Genomic DNA, 22,747 nt, shown 5'->3' on the forward strand with positions numbered 1-22,747 from the left:
GCAAAAGTTTTTATTCCCCGTCGTCGCACGAGTCGCGGCTGCAATTGCGCCATCGGATATTGCACTTTTAAGCGTACAGCGAGCCAGCACCCCGTCCTATACGAAATTGACGTAAATCGACGGATCGAGTCTTGTCTTTGAGAAACAATCGCTGACGAATTCTCAGCATAACCGGATCGATGGAAATCTGCGAACGACGACTGCTTTTTTCGCTCGGGCTGCAGCACTGCCACTCGAATCTGCATCGTTTATAAATAGACGCTTGTATGGCGTATTAACCCTACTCGAGCGTAAAACGTGTCGCGTAGTGTAAGTCGGCTGTACGAGTATAGGCAGCTTTTTGACGCGCGAGCTACTGACGGCTTGCTCGAAACGAGCTCGAGCGCATGCATAACGAATCGTTACTTTTTCACCGATACATCCTGAATTTCGCATATCGCCTCTTTTTTTTCTTACTTTCTTACGTTTCAGACACACGATACGCCAACGGCAACGAATACGACTTTTCTCGCGATCAGCTATCCCTTTCGCAGGCGCGGTGTAATATCGAGAGCCATCAGCCAGCGAGAAAGAAGAGAAGAGAATTTTCAGCCGCACATACCTCGAGACAAACTCGAATGCGTGTCTGCGCACATTTGATTCTTCCTCCTCTTCTTCGTCTACTTTTTCTTCTTCTTCTTCTTCTTCTTCTTGTGCTTCTATCTCTTCTGCTTCTTCTTCATCGAGTCTGCGGTATAGGAGGGAAAAAAATTGCGGCAACTAAAAAAGACTTGGCAAGCATATACGACGAGAAATAAGGCAAAAATGAGCTTAGATTGAAAATGAGTAGAGGGAAGAAGAAGACGTAGAAGAATTCCGTGGTAATCTAACAATAATAGTCCTAGTCCTAGTCCTAGTCCTAGTCTTTGTAATGATGTTAGTTCATGTTAATGGTACTAGCTAATGGTAATAGCACTAGAAGTGGTAATAGATGAAGATTAGAGGAGCAAGAGCTGGCGAAAGAAGAAGAGAAGGAGGAGGACAAGGAGGAGGCGTAGAGGAAAAAAAGACAAGCTGGCTACCCATCAGTCGGGCTGTTCTGTATACATTGCAAAGCATAAATATCCATTTTTCCTCCCCACCTCTTTGGAGAATTCTCCCCTATCCGCACACACGCTCGTCGGCGGTCGTGTGCAAAAATCCTTGTGCGGCCGCAGCCGGCGTCCTTCTACTCGTTTTTGCCTTCTCTTTCTCTCTTTTTCCTTAACCTTAAGTTTCGTACAAAACTGCACGACTCGTCGCACCGCCATCGCGTAGTCGTGTCTACTCCTCTTTCGCCTCGCCTCGCCTTGCCACTCTCTCTCTCTCTCTCTCTCTCTCCTCGCCTCTCACTCCTCTTCTCCTCCTCTCTCTTCTTTCTTCTGTGTCTCACTCTCGTTTTCTTCGCCGAGCCGTATAGTAGTAGTTTGAGTTTTGTTCGCGATACATCGCTATCAGCGCTGGACAGCGGCGCAGCCAATTCCTGCACGCGCGCGACCGACCGAGCGTCCGGCGATTTTCCGACTCGAACTACTTGCGCGACTTTTCTTCGCTTCGAATCCAAATCCTTGTCGGCAATGACTTGTCGGCACTTGTTGAGCTTGACACAACTCAGCGTCTGTTAACTCGAGTTCGCCTAGACTGCAGGTTTAAGTTTTTGCTTTATGCGTATCGCGCGCGGCTTGAAATACATCGAGAGACGGACGCGGTGAGACAGAAAAAAGAGAAAAATGACAAAGAGAGAGAGAGAGAGGAGAAAGAGAAAAAGAGAACCAGACAGACAGACAAGTAGGGGAAGTGTGACCTTGAATTAAATATCGAGGTTTCGAGCTTTTTAAGTTTCGCAGACGTCAATGTCATGCAGCCGATAGCTGAACTTGGCTTAGAAGAAATGGGGTAAGTTTCGTCGCAGTACGGCAGTGAGTACTGGCGTTCCGTTGAGTCGTGGGAATATTGCCATTATCTTGGTAAGTAAAGTCGACTTTTTTTTCTCTGCTTCGCTCATTTGTCGCTTAATTGTATACGATACGCGAGCCAACTTCGCTTATCGTTCCACTGTCACGCAGTCAGACACGCATGCACTGACACCGACGCACGCCGTATTTTTTTTCTTCTTTTTTTCTTTTTTTTCTTTATCGCGCTTGTACGTGTGTATTCTTTGCGCTTCCGTGACTCATTGAAACTCGAGTTCCAAAAGTATCGAGCTCGCGAATCTTCAAGATAATTTGTTAATTACCTAGCCTCGGAAGAGCTCGGGAGAAAAGAGTACAAACTTGTACGTGCGACATTTTATATGCACACGTTACGCGCTTACACACATACCCACGTATAATGTAAAAATATGCGAGGATAAGGAAATTGTATACGATCGGCCGCAGCGCGCGCGACTTGGCTTATTTTAGTTTTTATTTTAAAATGCATCGCTCGGACGTTTCAAGGTTACGCCTCGGTCTCGGGCTCGCGACGCGTGTCCCGTGTGTGTCTCTGTGTGTGCGATGCGCCTGCCGAGTACAGGCGAGTGTTGCGCCTTCTTTTTACACACGCGCGCAACATAATTTTAATCATTTTGGAATTGCAGTAACCTCATTTCTTTACTCGCCCGAATGTCAGTCTCGCCTTCTAAAAATATCATTACGCGCCTTACCGAATGAAACGCCAAAGCCAAATAAATTCAACGGGCCTCCGATTTCGTGGGCAACGAGCTACAGACGGGCTTTTTGCAGATTTCTTGTGCTCGCAAAGGCGAAAGTGCATCCATCAGCGTAAAAGCAAACTACTCGTGAGTGGAAAGAGTGAGAGAAAGAGAGAAAGGAAAGAAAGAGAGGAGAAAAAGCAGAGAGACTTTCGGTCTGGCAATGCAGAGGAGTGTCGCGAAAAACGAGCATAGAGCTTTCGGCTTATCTAATTGTATGTATCTTTCGATAAAATTTGTATTCGAAATAAAGGCTGTCGGCGGCGATTCGGCTGAATTCTCCTCGGTGACGCGTCGCTCGGCTCGCGTTTTATATTGCCCACGTCGGAATCGACGCAAAAATTGCATCTGCATTAAAACGATCAAACCCGACGACTCGAAATATGGGTATATGGGTGTGTAAGGCAGGCAGCAGTCTCCAGCGCCACTCGAAACTCGCCAGCGCGACGCGAAAAAGAAAGAGGGAGAGAGAGAGAGAAAAGGAAAGAGTTTGTCTGTGTGTGTGTTCGTATAAACCTGTGCTGCGCCGCCAGACGCAGACTCCGGTCAAGGTCGTGCATCGTTTTAACGCTCGCATTTTTATTCTTTTTTTTTTTTGTTGCCGCTGCTGCTTCTTTTCGTCCACACGCTTTTGCTCCGAAACGCGTCGGCTTTTCTACTAACCGGTGGGCGACCGTACGTGCGTGTATACTCTCGAAAAATAAGTCCGGCGATTGAACAAACACTGCGCAGTCTGCGGAATCGCACGTTGAAAAAATGGGCTTGCTACGTCAGTTATTTGAGGATAGTTTTTTGACCGCGTATTTCTCGCCTTTGTTTATTTTTCCATTCCAGCTTTCGACCGGATAACAGACAAAAATGTCCAACAGACCGCGAAATTACTTGCAAATCGTTAAATCTGTCTGGAGCGATGCATTCGGAATTTAAATAACCATACATAATAATAATCGTTCTATATGCGTAAATACACGTAAATATTTTGAATCTCTTTGCAGAAAGCAGACTTGGCATGCCTCAAAACACACAAGTGTCAACAGTTGGTCGATCGAGTACAGCCAACGACAAAAGAAAAGAGGACAAAAGCATCGAGATATCGCGACAAAGTTTGGTAACTCCACCACCGTTGGCGTTTTATTTACAGTCAATGGTGTCAGAGTTCCCACCCCTTGACGCGTGATACAACAATCACAATATGCTCATTTATCCTTCGATAATTCAGTTTATCAAATTTCGTAATACTTGTATCTTTGAGATATGTAAAATGTCAACATTGTATTAACACTTGAAGTGAGAAATAAAATTGCTCTGATAAAAAAAAGTGTATGATTTTTTCATGAAATTCGATCGTTCGTATAAACATAAGGTCCATTAAGATTATCATTTTTTAAAGATTGCATCAATAACAAAATAAAAGTGATCGGGTTGATCAAATTAACTCGAGTAATCGCTTCAAAACCAAAACATCGTTATAATTGATGACCTCCGGAATGAAATGAAAAACTGTCTGCATTACCTCTTTACCGACGTCTGTTTCCTACATTTGCACGATTTCACTTAATTTCTATTGATATTATGGTTATATTGTCCAAATTTGCTCATTTCAACAAAATGATGAAAATTTGAAAAATCGTCATTCAGTTCAGTTTTGTAGAATTTTTATTGGCAGAACTCTAAGTTACATTGCCAGAACACATTGTAGATGGCACTTAGGCATGAGATACAATTAGTAATACAGAGATGGAGCTGAAGTATGGGACTTCAGCGCGAAAAACAATTTTAATAAACAGTAAGAACTTAGACACTAATTAACTTATCTTTATGAACATAGATTAAATTTTAATTTTTATCTGATTTATAAATGAAGATATAGCATAGATAATGTTAGTATCATTTTTCGCAAGTATCGCTCTTAAGTTAAAGGGCTCAAAGTAATTATGTGAGTTAAGTTGAGATACTAACTCTTTCCTTTCCTTTGTACATTTTTTACATTGCCAAAAAATATGTTCAATGTTTTGTTCGGATTGACCGTCGCAATCGCACAAACTACTTTCGATTATTTTGAATCTGTGTAAATCAGCTTTCAATGAGGTGTGATTACACCTTATGCGATTGATAGATACTATAGCTCTTCTATTCAGATATTTAAATTCAGAGAACCACGGTTGAGCGTTTTTTTTATAGAAAATATTAAAATATAGTTGCCCTTTATTTTGGGCCATGTTAACAATTTTTTCTTGATCTTCCAAAATACATTTTTGTTTAATTACAGAAAAAATGTCAGAGTACGGTATTTCTGCTTGATTTATTGATCCTGATTCGGCTGCTGCCCTCGCCGCAGTATCTGCATTTTCGTTGCCTGTGATACCTATATGGGAAGGTACCCATATGAGCTCAATGTCTTTGTGCATTTGATTAGCTTTGTACAATTTGTCTCTCAACATGACGATAAGAACCGATTCTGTTTTATTAGAATTAAGGTTCTGGAGTGATTTTAAAACAGATTCAGAATCTGTATATATTTTAAACTTTTCTTTAGTAGAGGTAAGAATTGTATCGACAACTGCATGTATAGCAAGCGATTCCGCGGTGAAGATTGAGGCCGAATCATGGATTTTGTAAGATATTTTAAAATCATCGTCTTCGGACCAGGATGCAAATCCTACCGAGCTTGCGGAGTCTTTTTCATTTTCTCCAGTTAGAGATATTTTTGACCCGTCGGTAAATATATGTGTATGTTCGCTATCTAAAAATTTACTACTGAAAGTACATAGTGCATCTTCAGAATCTTTTAATATTTTATTAGACCGCAAGTCAACAGATGGAACGAAGAGTGATGAGTGGTAACTATAATTATATTTGTAAAATAAACTGTGTCTGATTATTGATAAATTATAGAACCATATATTTTCGTAGCATTCCGTTAAAAGAGATTTGCTGTGATTATGAGCATATACAAGGTAATCATTGAGTTCTTTAAGCGTCTCGAGTTGGTCAAGTAGTATACTGTTATGATAGGACAAATGTTTGAGTAAATATTTGTAGCCTAAGATTTTGAATCTACCGTTTAGGGAGGGTACATTTGTTTCGGCTGCAATGACACTTAGAGGGGTGCTATTGCGATAGCCCATAGCTATACGAAGACATTTGTTCTGGACTTTATCGAGTTTATCTAAGTTAGATTTGGCACACGGATGAATCAAGAAACCGCAGTATTCTAGTTTTGACCTTATCAAGGATTTATACAACATGAGAAGCGAAAAATCGTCATTTGCAAATTTACGTGTAGTGCGCCACCTTACCCAATAAAGGCAAAGCTATAAGCAGCCGATAAAGAAGAAGCTTGTCCAAAGAAAGCCCCCCTATGCGCTTGCAAATCGCTCCGATTTCCTATCATGAGTACGCGAGCGAAAGTCAAAACACGCAAAGCTCGTATGGACACGTCACAATATGCTGGGCCAGTAGTTTGAGCGCTCGGCGGCGCATGCGCCAGCGAAATTCTGCCACTTGTCAGGCAGGTATGTATACTGTAATACTACTGCTCGCCGATCGTCTGCGTATGATATTTTGCTGCTGCTATACTACCGCTACATTGCCGAAACATATACACTGCTAAAGCACTGCCTTGCCAGTGTCGTCCACCATTCTCTCACACGTTGACCCAACATCGCGCACGACGTTCGTCACTCATCTGTGATTTTTTCCTTACTGTTGAGAGAAAACAAGTCTGTGATCATGTCGAGAACGTCCAAGGCCTTCACCAAGGAAGAGGAGCTCCTCTTGCAGGACTTTTCCAGGAACGTTTCCACCAAATCGTCGGCGCTCTTCTATGGCAATGCACTCATTGTCTCTGCCATTCCCATCTGTAAGTGCTTACCGTATGGTTTTCACAACTTTGCTCCATTTATTTAATCTTTTATCGATGTCAATTGGTTCCTTCGATTGAATTTTTTTGTTTAAACTAATATTTTCTGTCACGATTATGCGATTATTTTACTGATTAGGTTAGGTTGATAAGATTTGCATTATATGTATTTTTTATTACTATGCTGCAATGTTTAAATACAGTTCAATCGTGGTATATCTTCGTGATAATGACAATTAATAAATCGATTCAATGCAAAATAATTTGTCAGCAGAATAAGTTGATTTTCAGTGAGATAAATTGATTTCAAATCTCTACCTATGTTACCTTATGTTCACCTTATGTTTACACTTGACTAATTTCATGTTTCATTTACAGGGTTGTTCTGGAGAATCCATCTCATTGACTTGTATGCAAATTTGATCTCTTTTGTTTTGGTCACCCTCATCAGTACCTATGCACTTGCCTTTGCCTACAAAAATACAAAATATATCTTGAAGCACAAGGTAAGTTTTGATTTCTACTTAAATATGCAAATTAAACTAGTGATATCTATTATAATTTTCCTCTTAATTATAAATAGATTGCTGTCAAGAGAGAGGATGCTGTCAACAAGGAAATGAGCCGTAAACTTGCTGAGGATAAGAAAATGAGCCGAAAGGAAAAAGATGAGAGGTAAAATAATTTTCATCTCTGTTTTAATGACACATTGGAAAGTTAAAAATAATGAGTCACTTTTTCATAAGTATTTTGAATATGCCTCGCGTTTTTTCTCCAAAGAAAGTTTTGGGACATTTAAAAAGCTCAAAATATTTATTTTACAGTTTACTATTTCAAATATTTTAGTTTTTATTTTACTATTAAATGTGGATACTTAGTTATTGAACACTATCAAAACTGACTAACTTATTCTTCCACTAAAGGTGAAGTTATTATCAAGCGCACTTGATTATAACTTTTTTTATAATAAAATTCTCATTTTACTGGCTTTATCATGTTATGTCGAAAGTATTTATTAAACGATTGCATTTTCATTTCAGAATCTTATGGAAAAAGAATGAAGTTGCCGACTATGAAGCCACAACTTTCTCCATCTTCTACAACAATGCTCTTTTCTTGGCCATCGTCATTATTTCATCGTTTTACATCCTGAAAACCTTCACACCAGCCGTGAATTACATGGTTTCCGTCAGTTTGGCCAGTGCTCTTCTCGCCCTTCTTTCCACCGGATCACAATAAATTGTCATATTGTGCCCTTTGTTGTCGCCCACTCATGATTTTTTTTATTTAAGCAGCTATCACAAAGTGCATACTGATATTATGAAACCATTCCCTTATTGTTTGTTTTGAGCGTTAGATTCAATTGAACCATCAGTCCTTATAATTGATGTAACATTTGTGAAGTATCAAATATCTTTTTTATACTCGAGTAAATGAAAACGAGAATGTATATATTATATACTAATTCAAAAATATATTTATAAGTTGATTAAAAAAACAACGATGAGAATATAAAGAAAAAGTGCGTAATTTATTATCCAAAAAGGCCTGCAACGATTATCTCGGCCGAGAGGCATACAGGTTTGAAGCTTTGATGAAAATTTGGCTGGCGCCGCGAGCGTGCGTGCGCGCGTTATGCTTCCGTGGGAAGAGAAGAAAGCTGAGGCTTTTTCGCGCTCTCGATTGTGATCCAGAGCCAAAAGACTCGGGCGAGCGTCGTGTAAAGCGTGGCAAACTACCACCACGGCCGATTGAAAAATGTTTGGCAGAAAACCAACAGCTGGCTTGGAGCATGTAAGACTCTCTCTGGCTCCTTCTCTTGCTTAATGATTGACGGATCATTGTGTTATTATAAAGCTTGTGTTGCGAGCCTATATAGCGGCACGAATACACGTACACCTGCAAGAGCGATATTTATGAAAGAGTTAATTTTATCACTTTTCCACCCGCGCACAAAGCATGTAGCACCTCGGCTTCGCAAGCCCAAGGTCTCGACTCAAGCTGCACCTGCTGCCGAGAGACTTATGATGCATTGGTCGCAGATTATTAATTTTCCGACGCTGCAGATGCGAGAAACTCACTTGTACCAGCTAAGAAAGCGAGGGTGAACAAGCTCGTCGGATTGTGTGTTAATTATGAAAATTTCAACGGGCTTGCGCGAAGAAGCTGCACGGGCCAAAGCTAGAGATTTGAACGCGCGACGTGATCATTATTTACCTACTCTGAGAGCATTTAAAATCGTGTACTCACATTTTTCCTTCCCTTATTTTATTTTTTTCTGTGCTAGGTTCATCGTTCAATTAGAAATTAAATGAAAATTTCGAAATTCAGGGTATGATTAAACTTCTTCGAGTCTATATCTTTGGATTCTGTTCATTTAAAAATACCTGGGGCCAAAAAATTCAGTTTGCAGCATAAACCCAGATTTTTTTACAATTATTTTTAACTCGAAGCGAGAAAAATTTTCATCTTACGCGTGAAATTTTTCACACGAGCTCAACAGTTCACACACCCTTGAAACAGAAAAAAAAATTAAATAATTGTATTAATGTCCTCAAAAAGTCAATGTATTGCGAAAAAAAATGACGTGGTTAAAAGATTTCGCATCTCTTATAGCCGCTTTCAGACGGTGTTGTCAGTGTTTATGGGGATACACACGCGAAAAGAGAGATAGAGAGAGCTGTGCTCTATACACCGAGCATCAGAGGCCGAACATGTAAATTCTATTTCCGTAATATTTATAAGCTCCCACAACGTACACAAGCTGCCACGCTTCAAACCGCTGAATATTGATGCGCGCTTAGTTGCTTATTATTTTTCAACATGAAGAAGCGCCTCCGCTTACTTTCCGCAGCTGTTATCCGCTTCGCGGGGAAAATCCATGCCCTAATTGTTGTCCCATTTTTCGACTTTTCTCCGCGCCGAGATTTTCAAACACTTATGTTTTAAATATTATCAATTTTGCCGATAAATTTGCACTCTAGGGAAATTATAGTCAAATTAGTGAGTTAATTTAAAATACGTGGCATCATAACGAAGCTTTCGACGAAAATTTCGCAAGCTCGTGATACTTTATGTTATTATGATTAATAATTAAAAGGCTGCGTAAAATTTATGTACATTATTGGTCAAATTTAAGTAGATAATTTTGAATAATCTCTTCTAAGTGAACACGCGAGCGTCGCGTCGGGCAAAAATAAGAGACGCTGTACCTATATCAAAGCGCTCGAATTATTTCGCTTAAAAACGCGCAATTCAATTTTGTCCTTTTCACCTTGTTTACAACAATTAATCGCGCAAAAAACACGGCTACGTGCGTACACGCCACGCGATTTATAGTTGCAAGCTCTAGCCCAGGAATTCGAAGATCTATTTCTCGATACGATTAATCATCTCTCTCGATGCCGAAATCGATGCTCGAATATTTTGTAGCTATTAGCTATTTTCTGACATTGAAATCCACCGCGAGTAATTCTCTATAGTTGCTTGCTATTTTCTGAAATGCAATGCAATAATTCGTCGACGCAAAAATCGCAACAACAGAAACATATCGTTGGAAATTATCTGGGAAAAGAAATGAGATTTCCATGAGATGTCTCGAGCTCAAAAATACTCGACGCGCTTACAGCAGCTTTGGACGATTCCGCTGAAAAAAGCAGTCCCGAGGCGTCGACGCGCGTAAAATAGAAAAAAAGTGCGATAAATAGCTGTAAATTTCTCCAGCTCGGCGTATAGCTCACCTGATCAATGGAAAAAGCTGAGCTCGCACGCGGGTCTCCCCCGTCGCTCCTCTCCTCTTCTCTCTCTCAATGAAAAAGCGAGTCCGAAAATAAACGCCGCGTATATCCAGACTGGAACATGCATTTTAGCAAGCAACTGTACGTAGCTCTTCCCTTTTACGTATAGACCGCGGGCCGAAAGCTCAGTCAAGTAATAGTCTTCGCGGCGGTAACAACCGAGTGCGATTAACTAACACGTACATACTTATATATTGTGCGGTCGTGGTGCTGTGTGATTTGTGCCATTGACATACCGTAAAGATATCTTTGTTAAATTTTTTTTCTTAAATTTAAAAAAAAACAAAACAGCTCGCCAAGATGGTATGTGCTATCGATGATTCATTTGTAAGTCGCCGACGTCCTGGTAAAAGGAGACGATCCAGTATTTTTTTTCTTTTTTGTATCTTTGACTTTTTTCTTGCCTGTTCTATCTCTACTGTTTTTCTACTTTTTTCACTGCACGCGCCATCAATTTTCGGGCTATCATCTCTACAAGTGCCAATAATTTTCTCCATCAATGTTTTATTTTATAATTTTTTCCTTTCTATACTTATATGTACGAAGCACTGAGAATTTTACACCTTTTTGCGATGAACTTTTACTTTTCAAGCAGTCCCTGAAATTATCAAGTTTAAAAGTCTCCGCTCGGATTTCGCGCGACTTGGTTATTAAAATATCAATTTTTATTATTCATTACTTATCCAATACAATGAAACACGAAGAAAAAAAACAGTCCATACGAAACGCGCTCGCAAGCAACATATATTATTCTCAGTGCCCAGCTATCTTTCTACTCTGTACACTCACATATGTCATGTTAACACCGATTGCAACTCTTGTGAATAACATCAATAACAGCAAAAGCTCCAATAATTCAGTCCGGTAATTGAAGATTTTCGCGCTTTCCGCTCGGCCGTGCGGCACACCAGTCACATACACACGGCTCCAAGTAGCTACCCAACTGCAGCACATCATCGAACTCCGCAAGCTCGTAAATATTTGTCCAAACTTCGCTGGCCTGGCTTTAGGCATATCGGTAAACAGGCGCGATACGGTGCTCTCCTCCTAGAGGCAGCGCAATTTCCTCGCTGCTACCGACTATTTACACTTGTACTTAATTCGACGACTGGTATTCTTCTTGGCCAGGTGCCAACGAAATTTGTTTACATTTTAAAACAAGCTCGGGTAGTAGCTGCGCGAACCTATAACTTTTGAAAGGGCGCGTGTGTACTCGTAAAAATAATACTTTTTCACTCACTCGCACACTTTTTCTACTCTTTACTATGAATATGTATGCCATGTAAACAATTATAAGACAAACGTATGACTAATTTTTTATTTTTTTCCACATTCTTTCCCAAACCTGCTCGGAAAATATACAGGCTGATGAGCTGCCACCAGAACAGATCGCTGGTACGTATAAAATATATACAAATGATACGCACATACAAGTGTGCCGATTGCAAGATGCGTTTTATATATTTTTCTCTCAAATTGAAATAACAGCGGGCCTGTACACGACTCGTCTTCATCTTTTTCTTACCTTGGCCATTAGTCAAAACATCCCACGCAATTTTAAACGTTATAATGCATCAGAAAATCCCGGCCGCGCTTTTCTCTCTTTCTCTTAATTGTAGAAACATAATACGTCGCAGGAATATCAGTAACAAACAGTTATTTAGTCAATTTCCAAGTAGGTTGCCAAGAAAAATATGAGATTCATCGTTTTATGGAGGCTGTTCGCTAGCGGGGCTATTAAAATTCGCAACACTATCGAGAGAAAGAGAGAGAGAAAGAGAGAGAGAGAGAGAGATGGAGAGAGAGACCAAGAGAATGGGCTGCTGTGCTGCAGCGTGTAGCGGCACGTAATCCGTCGCGCTTGCCAAATTTCACCGATTCGCGCGCATAGGCGTATTTGTCAATCGTCGTTGGGATATGTGCCTGTTGCTCTCGCGCTCGGCAGCTCGTACTTATCCGCTTGAAATCGATGATCGACCGCGAGGGCCGGCCGCTCGCTCGTGTTCGCGAGATTACAACATTTTCCGAACGCCATGAGACTCTAGGCACAAAATCGGGTCAGCCCTTGCGATCGTGACGCCGTCGACGCCGCCGCCGCCGCTAAACTTAGTCTTGAAATCGTCTAATACACGCGGTGCAGAACTGCGAGTGCCGCGCCGAAGCGCCTATATGCTATCTTTAGTTTTCCCTTGTACACTTTCGCCTCTCGTCATATCGAGCCGAATGAACCAACTTTTCGTGCTTTTTTTTTCTTTCGCGCTCTTCGATTCCAAAAAAAGCCAACGTCTATTTCCGATCGGCCGATGTGTCACAAAAAATCCGCACGAGCTCGTTCTCCACAAAACAGCAAGAGAGGGAGAGAGAAGAGTTGCGTATTCGGCTTTACAGCGATGTACCATATTACACAAACATGAGAGTGAGAGAGAGAGAGAGAGAGAGAAAGAGAGAATGAGTGAGTGAGAGTGTATGCGTGCGTGTGTGTAGGTTTATTTACGTTTGATTTAATCGGTCTCACTCCGCCCATGCAAGCTCTAAATTTAAATTTTGCCCGCTTGTATGAGCGCGAGTCTACGGATGTATCAAATGTAGAAATTATGCCGACCTCGATTATTATAACATAAATTTGCTCACACACCGGCTGCGACTGTTTCTGCGAGGCTTATACGTCATAAAAGTCCAGCGTGAGCAATTTGTTGTTTCGTTTGTCGCGAGCGCTTCTTTGTATGCTAGATGCGATCCACGTCTCGCTGACTGTATAACTTTATAATTCATTGTTCAATTCTCGGGCTTATTAAGCTCGTCGAAATGGCGACGCAACGAAGGAGAAAAGCCCGAAAGGGCCGTAAATCGACCTTGCCTTATAGCCTTTACGGCGCGGCTCCGAAACGAATTTCAATGGGTATAATAGCTGCGACGTTCTTGCATAGGCGCATTTTAGCTGCTTAGCGTGTGCAGCTTTCGATTATCGCTAAGCGACTATAAAGCTCCGAGTCGGCTCCCGACTTGTCGATTGACACCGTATCGCAGGGGCTACTATAGTGCTTAGCAAAGTCACAGGCTCGAGTTCGGCTTCGTCATTTTTCCTCGGACGCACCGAGATTTTTTTTACCTTTTTCCCGACAATAACAACAACAAAGTTTCAAAGATCAAAAACAGCTTCGTGTAAAAGGCGTGTAACGTTAAGATATATCGTCAGACAGCCAAGGATTTTTCACACAAGCGGAGCGACGTAAAAATGAACAAAAGTAAGTTGGTGTCAGTGAGAAATGTTTTTCATTTCGTAACGCTACCCGCAATGTTCGAAAAAGTGGCTGTAAGGCAAATAAAAAAGGAGGGAAACGATGATATTTTGATGCGAAAAATCAACGAGTCGAGAAGCGATGTACTATATAAGTTTATAAGAGACCGAGGGGCATTAACATTTCGTTGCTAAATTTGTCGACTCGACTGTGTAGTGACTATATATCGCATATAGGCGTCGTTGCACGAGCTCGCGCCACAGAAATTTTTGTATATCTTGGCATTTATGCCTACAGCACTTGCAATCGTTACACTCGTTGGAATGCCGATGAACGCGATCGATTAATCGATACAATTTAAATTTTAGTCCTGCGCAAGGCCTTCGACAGTTTCGACAGAGACAAGACCGGCAGCATCTCCACCGACCTGGTCGCCGACATCCTCAGACTCATGGGACAGCCCTTCAACAAAAAGATCCTCGATGAACTGATCGAAGAAGTCGACGCCGACAGTGAGAACCATTTTTCATTTTTATTCTGTGCACTTGACCAAATGCATAGTTACCAAATAGTAAGCTCGATTGCCGATCCGTTTCAGAATCCGGACGCCTCGAGTTCGACGAGTTCGTGACGCTTGCCGCCAAGTTCATCGTCGAGGAAGACGCCGAAGCCCTCGAAAAGGAACTGCGCGAAGCCTTCAGGCTCTACGACAAAGAAGGCAAGTCGAGCCCCGAATATATAACGTAGCCAATGTCGACGAGAAAATAATTGTTTAATGCTCGCCTCGTTGTTTGCAGGAAACGGCTACATCCCAACGACATGTCTGCGTGAAATCCTGAGAGAACTCGACGAGCAGCTGACGGACCAGGAGCTCGACATCATGATCGAGGAAATCGATTCGGATGGCTCTGGCACCGTCGACTTCGATGGTACGTTCGAATTTTTCCTGCCTGCAAATTATATATCGCGCGGTTCGCGTCCCATACGGCTTTAACGACGACCAAAATAACGGCCTGTGCGTCCAACGCGCTATTTTGGAATTAATATCATTACGCTAACACCTCGCGGCTCGCTGCGCTTAATGGATTTGCTCGCTAGAATTCGAACTTTTCCCATTAATTGGGCCCGAATCGAGGTGGAAAATATATTAATGAAATCTTTCATTTGCAGAGTTCATGGAAATGATGACTGGAGAATAATTCAGTTGATAGCGACAAAGTGCACCTTTCAGGCAGTTATTTTTTCTATTAAAAAAAGTAAAATCATAACTTCAAAACTATCGACTAGTGCATTCGAGTACGTATTAAGCGTCGAGAGGCTCAAGACGCCGCAGAAAGAAAATAAGAGCATCGTATAAAACAAAAGGAAATCATGGGCCAATTCTAATTTTACTCTACTACTACAACTACTACTGCTGCTATTGCTACTACTTCCTACTATATACTCAGCCCGAGCTGCACGATTTTTTTGCTGTACGGTGGAGCTTCTATGGTCAACGTCTATCCGTCGTCGACGATTCTCTTTCTTTTTCTTTGCCTCACTTTTGCGTCGCTACGAGAAGACAAAAACACACATACACACACCCACATGCACAAACTTTTATTTATTATCAGTAATTATCTCACGGTAGCTCAATTTTCCTGTGCTATTTATTTATACAGACTAAAATTATTTTTTGTATAATGTACGTTTTACTATTGTAATACACAAACGCTGTTAAGAGTAAACACACGAACACACATGTAAAAACGTAAATTTTTGTCATATTTATTGCTCAAAATATAACTTTATTGTAATTTACGATTATGCCTGCAGACAATTAATTTTTTTTCATCTACAGTATTTATCATTGTTAATAAAAGACTATAAAAAAATTTACGATTTGGGAAGGTGTCATTTAAACAAGCGATTCAAGTTTTTAAACCATTTATTTTTTTTTAACTTCCAATCAAAAATTCACTATATGACTTACAAGAAACTCATGATAATCATGAATGATAGAGAGTTTGACAAACATAACGTCGTCTTTGAGCGACTTTAGTTAAATTTTTTCACAGTTTAATAGTAATGCAAGCATAAAGATATTAGTTTCTAAGCTAAGTACGAAGATGATGAAAGACTAGACTTTTGTCACGATTGCTTTAATTATTTTTTCTTTTTGTTTTCTTTAAATCTCCAACAAGCAAATCAAGCTGCAATTATCACATATATAGGCGTTAGTAACTTCACTTGCTTTAGATAAATCAGTTGGTCGAGGGATCGACAATGATGTGCGTGACGCAGAAAAAACATGATTGCAAAACGAAACTTATTTACGATATAAAAATTGTGTTTTATCATTATCACAGCGATGGACATTATATACTTGAGTTTTGACATTTTTTTATACTTGAGACAGAGAAATGATACTTATTTTGATTCTTTAATTAAAATTTGCTAAATATATATAATATATATATGTGAATCAACTGGTCCTCTACTTTTAAATTTAAATTAAATAACAATTTATAGTATTTTGATAGCAAGAAAAATGCTTTCACACAAATGTTCTGCATTTTTAGACATATACAGACATCAATAGGTATGGTTACATACGATTCTTTTAGTTTCCTTGTATTTTGGTTACTGTTTAAATACAGAAGTTTTAAATTTCTGTGGATCGGATATAATCGTAAATGTGTAGACATACACAACGTTATGTGTTAATATGTGGATAATAGCAAACTCATTCTTTATTTAAACTTCGTCTTCGGTAATGGAGGGATTCCGTTCATTTAGGATCGACTGTCACTTTTGGAATAAATGTGGAAACTCGTTACTGATTTCTCGGACAAGATTTTGATCATCTTGACTTTCGGGTTGTTCTTCGCAAAAGATCCTGAAATTGACAAAATGACTCGTTAAATTTTCATATTTGAAAAAAATTTCCAATTCCGAATGAACGATTTACCTTGTAAAACATTTTAAAACGTCTTCGGAGCGGTGTCGATGCTCCTCGTAACTCGACGTATGGAGCACCCTTCGACATAATTCCAGGTATTGTCGTCTTTTTTCACCGGGCGAAATATCGAAAAGTTGGCGCAAAATAATGTCAATCAGAACTTTGATATCATTAGTGTAAAACAAAGAAGCTGTATCGTCACTGGCGAACAGATCAATGAATAATTTTAATATTGAGTCGGGTGGAGCTGGCTCATGATCGAATACCCTTACTGGATCGACTGAAAGTAAAGAATGCAGCATGAATTTTTCAACTGCATCAATTATACGCAAAGTATTGGGATAGACTTACTTTCACGATTCAAAAGTAGTAAAATTTTTTCTGTAAATGTTTTGGCAACCGATCGCTTTTTTAAAGCTTCTATTACGACATTGTCTGATGAAGTAAATTGCAAATTATATGAAAGTATAAGATTGATAAATAGATCAGGAATTTGGTCATCCAAGTCAGTGTCAGGTGGATTTTCTATGAGGTCCAGCAGAAATGAAATAAATTCTGATCCCAATTGATCTGAAAAAATTTCCCATTATGTATATTTCGATTTTTTTTTTAATTTTTCAAAAAATACCCACCAAAATGTGTGATCGGCATTGGCTCACCCATGGAAAAAATCATAGTCAACAGCAATGAGGAATAATTTAATTTGGCTACGTTTCTAGCATTACTTTTCATATCCCTAAAATGAAAAATGTATATACAAATTGTTATAATCTAGATATTTGGCATCAGAAAATATTTAAATTACCTAGCAAGTTCCATAGGCAATATACTTTCTAACATAATTTTTACAATAACAACATCCAAACTGCACATCACTCCAAAAGACTGTAACAAAAGTTGTCTGATTGTCCATCTGGTTTCCATTTGATAATACTGAATTAGGGTAGACACTCCGTCATATTGGTTTTGTCTCAAGATATGCCTGGATACATTTGCATCAGCATTTGTCTGTAAAATTGTTTAAATCAGTGTATTAAACATATAAAAATGTTCTTTACTGAGAGTAATCAGACAATGCTTACTAAAATAGATGTAAGTTCTTTTATGTATTCACAAATGGTTGGTTCGTCTTCATACAACATCCAACTTCTTTGCTGAGAATCTTCTTTGCATGAGGTCAATTCATTAAAAATAATTTTTAATCTGTTTGCATCATAAGTTTCTTCAATAGTCAATTTTGTCAAATTTAATGGCACTTGCAATTGAGATAAAACAGCATCAAAATAATGACTTATTTCAGAAGGTAACATCTCTTGTAGTCCACTCAAAACAACTTTTACTGCTACTTTTGACATTTCATAACTAAGTTCGGTGCTATGACGTACTTGGTCCAAAAGTAAATAAGCTGTTTTTGGGTTTATTTCTGCTAAACTGGAAGATCTACTTTTTGACTGAGATTGACTGGGGGATTTGTCATTGCCATTATGAGAGCCATTTTCTTTGTTATGACTAGATTCTGAACACTTTTGTTCATTCTCAGACTATTGAGATAGATAAAATAATAATAAATTTATGAAATAAAATTGAGTTTACTAAAGAAATATAACAATTTACGCTCACCTCGGATGGTTTTCTGTTTTTTTCAACAATATCATTTGTACATTCAAAATCAGGTGGCAACGGAGCTTGTTTCTTTGAAGTTAATCCTAATTCAGCCTGGCGTTTTTTTTCTTTTAATCTAGAATGTATATCTGTCAGATCGGTTTCAGAAGATAACTTATTATCACTATTATTAACTTTTAATCCTGGTATCGCTGTTTTAAGAAAGTTAAGCAAGAACTCAGGAGTCACTTTTACAATAGTAACATAATTGGATGGTATATAACCAACTTGACCTTTATAGTCTACAACTAGCCACCAATTTTTCTTTTTTGTAACACTTGGATGACATAATAGAAAACAATCACCTTCATCAAAATTCAGTGCCCTTCCATGAGTATTCTTGAAGGGATAGAGTGATTCAAGCATTTCATATTGTTCTGTAAAGAATTTTATCTTTAATATATAAAATTGTTGATTAAAATATTAATTTTTTTTGAAAATTGTTGGCCCTTCTACAAGTAACTAAATATTAGAAGTGTCGATTTACTTTTACGTCTGATGGTTGTAGTTTGCTTTGCATCATTAGACATGATTATTCACAAATTTGACACATGAAATGTTAAAAATTTCAAAGTTGTATTACAGCTGTTTTTATATAACACCGACACGCCTAATCGGTTTTTAATTTCTTTTTGACACGCGATAATAGCACACGACGATAGTTAAGAATATTACTTGAATAATCAGAATAAGAATAAACTAAAAGTTAAAAAAAAAATCAAAACAGGACACGCGTGCTATCGCGTCAAAGTTTGACATATATATCACTAAGTACAAGGACGAACCTCGCGGGCAACACATCCCCACTTTGTTACCCTCGGCCTGTGTATATATGCTAAAGTTGCAATACGCGTATATAGCATGCTATGCTCCTCGAACATATATACTACCTATATGTATAATGACTGAAAATTGAGAAGGGGATGCTTCAGGGTCATATCACTCAGACATATATTAATGAAAACAAAATGATACTCATTCTACGACACTTACCTAGGATGATGTGGTTCTCCGAGTTCATTTTGACATTCATCAACAATGAAACTGCGTATTTTTTTCACGTAGGTTGTGACAACGCCCCTGTTCAATTAATTCTTAAGGATACCGGCCTTGCCGTGGAATATGAAAAAGTTAAAAAAGTTGAAAATGTAGAAAAATCGATAAAAAAAAGCAGTAAAAACTGTGGGTTTCCTCATTTATCCAGCAGATCTGGATATTTGATTCAGAATTGAGCACTTCAGTGACATATATGGCAGAGCCGCCACCAACGTAGTAGTACTACCACCACTGACACGGCCTCACGGGTCAGTGATGCTGTTCTGTTAATATGATGCTGTGTGCAGACGAGTGTTTTGATTAAAAAGTGATATAACGTATATTTTTGTTTCTCTTCCACGTAGCACCAATACCAGTCATCGTACGAGTTTTGATTTTCGATTAAACTTTTTCTAAGGCATTATGAAAAATTATTCATCTGTCGTGCAAAATCTTTTTATTTTTTTTTTATTAAAAAAAATTGTTAATTTTAGAAAAATATTGGTGCAGTTCAATTGATTAAAAATATTTTTTAATAGCACAGCAGAACGATTCTGTCGAAAATTAAAGGGCCCGTTCAAAAATGACAGGCGTTTGACACATTACGAATTTTTGAGCAAGTGTCGAGCCGGCTGCGAGCCGAACGCTTATACATACTGTGTACAGCTATACATGGTGTCGGTGTGATAACAACAGTATTATTGTCAGCATGGCATACTCCGTTAATATTTCGGTGGAAGCACCGATTGAAAATGAAATTCAAGAAATTACTTTTGATGGACAAGAAATTTACAAAACGTAAGTCGAATTGTTCAACTTGATGATGGTCTATCTCGTATTTTACTTTGTTGTTCACGTTTAATCTTTTAACTTAACCTCTAAACAGCTTTTCAAATATTATTTTTTTCGCGCATGCATCCCAATAATGTTTGTCAAGGGCAATCATGCGAGTAATTTTTAACTTTTATCTAATTCATAATTTATTAAAACTATGCAACTTTACACTTTTGCAGACCACCTACTCTATCTGAACATTTGACGAAAATAGCTCAAAAAATTGATTTCGGTAAAACCAATGATGAAGAAAATGCAAAAGATCCAACAGAAAATTGTGAGAAAGTGGATGAAGATAACAAAGATCCTGCTAATTTTCAATCACCTAATTGGCCTTGGGAATCTCTGAGAAACAAATTACGGTATGAATTACTTACAATTTCCGTTTTTTTTCTTTAAAAAAGTTACATATTTAAAATATTACAATATTTTTTTAGGGAAGCTTATACAGAATTATGTGTACTGGCAGATGTACTTGCCATTGCAAAAGATAAACGTTATTTGGTTCTAGATCCCATGCCAAGAGATTCAACCGAAACAAGCAAACCATTGGTTCAAATCAATGCTAAGAAAAAAGCATTAGGTTTAGTTGCCAGCATATTAACTACTGGTACTGAACGTATGAAAGTTAATTTGAATGAACAAGCAAGAACAAGATCACCAGATTTTCATATAGAATTATTGAGACTAAGACAAAATTGGAGACTGAAGAAAGTTGGTAATGCTATAATAGGTGATTTGAGTTATCGAACTGCTGGCTCTAAATTCAGTCAAAGTGGAATGTTTGAGATAACCAAAGCAGAAGATGACGAGAAACCTGTAACGTCGCCATCAGAGTCTCCTAATCCCAACGCTGTTGTGCCAAGTAATAAGAATGTATCTGCTTTACGTGTAACCATTCCTCCTGAACTAGAAGGCATAGCTTATATTGAAGTCCTATGTAAAAAAGGTAATAACTGATTAGAAAAATAAAACTCATTATACAAGTTCACACATTATTTACAATTAATGAATTATACCGTACTTTAGATCAAGAAGCTCTTTCTAGCGCCAACATAACATGGTTGAACAGTGGGTCAGGAAACACTATTGATCCAGATACTCATTGGCAACAGAAGTTGGAAGCTGCACAGAATGTTCTATTTTGTAAAGAACTTTTTAGTCAATTGGCCAGAGAAGCAGTGCAGTCAACTTCACCAATACCACATATGGTTGTTGGTAACAGAATTATGGCTACAGTATGAAAAAATTATACCTATTGAATCTTATTAAAATCATGATTTAGATACTAATCAATATTTTACTCTACAGATTCTGCCTGGCATACAATTAATTATAATTCTAAGACACAGTACAGGTGGTGAAAAAAAACCAGTTCCACAAAATACAGATCATGATCATGTTCTTGAACATTCATTACATCAGCTCTTGCGAGAAGTTCATTATAAAAATACACATCATACATTTCCACATCCATCATCTGCTCCTCTGGGTCCCAGCAAACGAAGATGTTTGGCAGGTCCTACTGCAGCTGATAGGCATGAATTAGTGGAAATGACAAAATCGCAAACCCTCTTAGAACAAATTATTCAACAAGCTCAACATGCTTTCATGAGACTGAGAATTGGTTATGTATTAGACACATTGGCCAAAGAAGTTAAGGACCCACTGATTGTTTCACATTGGACATGTTACAACTCACCTACACAATCAAGTGTTAAAATAAATCTTGTCACGCATGGTTACGATCAGTTATCTAAAACTTCTATGATTTTACATATATATGAAAAATCATTAAAATGTATATGTAAAGATGGTCGAGTGATGAATTTGAGCTACGAGCCACAGGAATTGAGAGATCTTATAATGTACCAGGTAATTTTCTTAAGTTAAATTAACAATTTTATTTTTCAATAATTTATTTTTCATAGTGTTAGAAAACTTTTTATTGGCTTATGCTTACAGATTTATCAACATCAAATAAGTACGGTCCAAGGTTTAGCAAAATGTATGGGTTGGCAAGTTTTAGGAAACAGTAATGGATTAGGCCTTGGTCCTGTTGAACTTTTAGGAAATGCCAGTAGTTGTATACTAGCATCTCCTAATGGGGACAGGTAATTTTTTTCATTAATAATTAACTTTATTGGCATTATAAGTATTCATGAATTGAAAATTTACAGAATAATATCTATGAGATGCGAGCCACAATTTGGTATTGCAGTTTCTATAGCACACTCACCAAGGAAAGATTTTTTCCCTGGGCAGTTAGTAAAAGAAAGAAAATGGGAAAATCTTGGTGGTTCATTCAAAGAAGTAAGATGGGATAAAATGGAAGGTAAAAATTTCATCAACAAAGTAGAAATGCTGATGGCATCTCTTACAAGCTCTTAAAGACTACTTTTAAAGAGTTATAGAATTGAAGAGTACATTTTAAGAACTATATGTTTTTTGTCATTTTTTGAAAAATTAATTTTGTATTTTGCCAATGGCATTATACATAAAATCTAAGATCTTATGTGTAGTATCTTAAATAAGGAGAAGTGTGAATGTCGCATATTTTTATATTTATCTATGAAAGAAAATTGTGTAAAATTTAGCAAAGAAAGTTATTATATAGCTTATTTTAATTTAAAATGAAAAATTAGTTTGTTATAATGTAAAAATAAA

The 22,747-nt window shown here is 38.3% G+C and overlaps 4 protein-coding genes across 7 annotated transcripts; 3 read left to right on the top strand and 1 right to left on the bottom strand.

Annotated features, from left to right (window-relative positions):
- The first annotated feature begins 6,229 nt into the window (after nt 1-6,229).
- On the top strand, nt 6,230-7,948 carry LOC106660043 (translocon-associated protein subunit gamma). The gene is made up of 4 exons (XM_014382859.2): nt 6,230-6,572; nt 6,951-7,078; nt 7,156-7,247; nt 7,613-7,948. Exons 1-4 carry the CDS (start codon nt 6,443-6,445, stop codon nt 7,809-7,811), a joined length of 549 nt encoding a protein of 182 aa, XP_014238345.1. The 5' UTR covers nt 6,230-6,442; the 3' UTR covers nt 7,812-7,948.
- A 2,550-nt stretch (nt 7,949-10,498) lies between these two features.
- On the top strand, nt 10,499-15,408 carry LOC106649027 (troponin C). Of its 3 annotated transcripts, none has more exons than XM_014366295.2 (6): nt 10,499-10,696; nt 11,734-11,764; nt 13,977-14,120; nt 14,207-14,326; nt 14,406-14,537; nt 14,779-15,408. In XM_014366295.2, the coding sequence occupies exons 1-6, from the start codon at nt 10,670-10,672 to the stop codon at nt 14,805-14,807; spliced, it is 483 nt and encodes a 160-aa protein (XP_014221781.1). In that variant the 5' UTR covers nt 10,499-10,669; the 3' UTR covers nt 14,808-15,408. The 3 variants fall into 3 exon arrangements, with proteins under 3 accessions (XP_014221781.1, XP_014221787.1, XP_014221794.1); XM_014366301.2 differs by having other exon boundaries at nt 10,501-10,672; XM_014366308.2 differs by lacking the exons at nt 10,499-10,696; nt 11,734-11,764 and adding an exon at nt 13,415-13,614.
- A 109-nt stretch (nt 15,409-15,517) lies between these two features.
- Nucleotides 15,518-19,488, bottom strand: LOC106649005 (NCK-interacting protein with SH3 domain). Of its 2 annotated transcripts, none has more exons than XM_014366280.2 (8): nt 19,205-19,488; nt 18,170-18,588; nt 17,632-18,090; nt 17,355-17,557; nt 17,182-17,285; nt 16,901-17,119; nt 16,559-16,829; nt 15,518-16,486 (listed from the first exon to the last, which is right to left on the bottom strand). In XM_014366280.2, the coding sequence occupies exons 1-8, from the start codon at nt 19,242-19,244 to the stop codon at nt 16,396-16,398; spliced, it is 1,806 nt and encodes a 601-aa protein (XP_014221766.1). In that variant the 5' UTR covers nt 19,245-19,488; the 3' UTR covers nt 15,518-16,395. The 2 variants fall into 2 exon arrangements, with proteins under 2 accessions (XP_014221766.1, XP_014221759.1); XM_014366273.2 differs by lacking the exon at nt 19,205-19,488 and adding an exon at nt 18,699-18,997.
- A 365-nt stretch (nt 19,489-19,853) lies between these two features.
- On the top strand, nt 19,854-22,717 carry LOC106648998 (mediator of RNA polymerase II transcription subunit 17). The gene is made up of 7 exons (XM_014366260.2): nt 19,854-20,044; nt 20,260-20,442; nt 20,518-21,029; nt 21,110-21,318; nt 21,392-21,955; nt 22,046-22,194; nt 22,261-22,717. Exons 1-7 carry the CDS (start codon nt 19,956-19,958, stop codon nt 22,469-22,471), a joined length of 1,917 nt encoding a protein of 638 aa, XP_014221746.1. The 5' UTR covers nt 19,854-19,955; the 3' UTR covers nt 22,472-22,717.
- The last annotated feature ends 30 nt before the right edge of the window (nt 22,718-22,747 follow it).

This window comes from Trichogramma pretiosum, unplaced genomic scaffold (genome assembly GCF_000599845.2).
Source record: "Trichogramma pretiosum strain Unisexual culture from Peru unplaced genomic scaffold, Tpre_2.0 scaffold57, whole genome shotgun sequence".
Classification (NCBI taxonomy): domain Eukaryota; kingdom Metazoa; phylum Arthropoda; class Insecta; order Hymenoptera; family Trichogrammatidae; genus Trichogramma; species Trichogramma pretiosum.